This window comes from Vigna unguiculata, chromosome 9 (genome assembly GCF_037176805.1).
Source record: "Vigna unguiculata cultivar grain cowpea cultivar isolate G323 ecotype 2 chromosome 9, ASM3717680v1, whole genome shotgun sequence".
NCBI classification, from domain to species: Eukaryota; Viridiplantae; Streptophyta; class Magnoliopsida; order Fabales; family Fabaceae; genus Vigna; species Vigna unguiculata.
Window position 1 is genome coordinate 6,940,592 of NC_140800.1, and position 2,708 is coordinate 6,943,299.

A 2,708-nucleotide genomic window follows, 5' to 3' on the forward strand; every position below is an offset into this window, starting at 1 on the left:
AAACATATAATAAAGAATAGTCTTTAGTTACCTTAGGAATCGAAGCATATAATTAAATATGTTTTGGTTGTTTACAAAATTGAAGCATATTCCCCACTTTAGAATTTTTTTAATTGCTTTATACTTTGGTTAAAAACCGAAGTCAAAAATTTATTTATTTTTACTTTACTTGGATATGTTTGGATCTAACAGAAGAATAAATTTGAAAAAAACTGTAACAAAAAGCTTACACTAGGTTTTATCTTATTCATAATCTATATTTTGCAGTACTTTAAAAAATATCACCACCTCGTCAATATATGCTGCGTTTTCATGATTACATCAGTTTATCTGCAGTGCTGATATTTACTCGAGTGAATCTGCCATTAATGTGAGTTTTAAACTGTATACACAGTCAAAATTTTGAATGATAGTATTAAATTTCCTCCAACATTTGACTTGCAAGTACCTTTCTAACAACTCCAACCATGTGATTGGGACAACCTACCCTTGTATACGCATAAACTTCATCTTCGCATACAACGTAAAATTAGTTGCTAGCTAACACAAACCGTATCATATTATATACCAAATAAATTATATTAATACTTTTTGCATGAAATGTTCATAATAAAGTTAATAAAAATATATATTCATGTACATAAAAAATTTCATCAATATTTAGAAAAAGAGTAAAAATAACATGTCTATATAATATATGACGTAATACGAAGAAAATAAAAACACGTGTTTAATAAGTTTATATGAAATAATATGATCCAAATTCTGAAATTTCTTTACTTTTCATTTACACACATATCAAGGAAAAGAGAAGAGGCAAAAAAAAAAAAGTCACTATTTGTCTTCCATTCACCCCTCTCATCCTATCAAGTGTAAAATGGAAGTTCTGAAAAAACAAGTACAAGAAGACTAAAAACACGAGAGCAAGAACAAAACACAGTAATAACATTGTAACAACTACTTCTTAGGCAACAACAACTGAGGAGAAAATTCTTAAAAGAAACTGATTCCAGAAGAAACCTTGAAATTCTTTGTTCTTAACACATGTTGTTACATGAAGAAGGGCTAGAGGGCCAGTTTCTGCTGAGGAGTTCTTCTATCATCTGCATAGCGATTCTCTCTTCCTCGTCCATCTCCGTTCTCACATGTTCCTGTCTTCTATTCTGATCACACTCAGAAAACGAATCAGAAGAACTACGAGTGATCATAGAACTGTTTCCACCTTCATCACCACCCTTCTTTCCGAAGGGGACCATCATGACCCAGTTGGAGTCAGAACAGTGACCGGCGCGTTTCTGCCACACGCCGATGTGGGAGTTCTCTGGGTCGAGCCTCAAGCAAGTCATGGAAGGCGAGGGAAGCTTCCCACACTTTCGAAGCTTTGCGTGAAGAATCTCTTCTAGTTCCTTTGAGGTTGATGGGGTTTGGTGCGTGGGTGTTAGCGTCTTTGGGTCTCCCTCTGGGGTTTGAAGCATTGGAAAATTGGTTTTTGCGTTTCGTCCACTCATCAGAATCGCAGCTTGATCGTATGCTCGTGCTGCTTCTTCTGCTGTTTCAAACGTACCCAGCCACACCCTCCTTTTGCTGTTTCATGCACCCAATATAAAAATCTTGTTTTTATTACGTAAAAATGAAATAATGATGTAAAAGTAGAATGTTATTACGTAGAAGATCCTAAAGAAAGTGAGATTTGAAGGTGGAGAAGAGCTTACAGAAGAGGGTGGCGAATTTCGGATACCCAAGAACCCCAATGGCGCTGCCTGACACCTCGGAACTTTCGTGTTTGCACCATGATAATGATAATGAAAATGAAAATGGAAGTGAGTGATTTGAATTGAGTGTGAAGAGAAGTTATAAAGGGAGAGAAAAAGTAAGAGGAAGCAGGTGAGTTTAATGAAAACCTTTTCTCTTGCTCAATTTAAACATGCTCACCTAAATACTCTCCCTCAAAAAGGCAACTAACCCTTCAATAAATGCTGCTCTTTCACTTCCTCTCCACCCACTCCAATCCTTCTCTAATGTACATTTTACATTTTCTTGGCTAGGCAAACACCTAGATAGATTTTTTAAATTAGATAAGAAATAGGTATATATTTATCTAGTGCATATGTTGAGTACTTATTTTTGTTCTTATGATTATAAAGGATTTGGGATTCTTAAAATATTTTTTATGATTGGATTGGGAAAAATTATCTTTGTTGGTGAAAATATGCACTGAAAATTATTCAGGATACAAGTTTATTAGGTGTCAATCTCGCAGATTTTCTAATAGAACATCATAAGTTAGCGTTGACTTCCAAAATCTTATCGAAGACTATTTGGACGATTAATCTAGTTGTTTGTTTTGTTTAGTCTATACACATTTTATCTCGGTTTATGCATAAATCTCATAAAGTGCATTGAGAGACAACACTAAGGGTATTGAGATATTTGAATAAATAAGGGTGGTATTCTACTCCGATTTGATAATAAATTGGAACTACAAGATGGTGTGATTCGGATTGGCGGATTGTCTAAAGTTGTTTGACTGGTTGGGTGATGCTTTGTTCTTATCCAGTATCTTGGACAACTAAGAATGTTGCTCTATAGCGACGAGTACTTAAAATGATTGGTGATTTGGAGTGACTGATTCTAAAAAGATTTGATTTTATTGTGATAGTTAACCAACATTATATATAATTAAAAATCTGGTTTTCCATAAAAGAATA

At 34.3% G+C, this 2,708-nt stretch overlaps 1 protein-coding gene across 1 annotated transcript; it reads right to left on the reverse strand.

The window, feature by feature from the left end:
* Nucleotides 1-754: 754 nt before the first annotated feature.
* On the reverse strand, nucleotides 755-1,870 carry LOC114164761 (ethylene-responsive transcription factor WIN1-like). The gene is made up of 2 exons (XM_028049519.2): nucleotides 1,713-1,870; nucleotides 755-1,584 (listed from the first exon to the last, which is right to left on the reverse strand). Exons 1-2 carry the CDS (start codon nucleotides 1,790-1,792, stop codon nucleotides 1,038-1,040), a joined length of 627 nt encoding a protein of 208 aa, XP_027905320.1. The 5' UTR covers nucleotides 1,793-1,870; the 3' UTR covers nucleotides 755-1,037.
* Nucleotides 1,871-2,708: the final 838 nt, after the last annotated feature.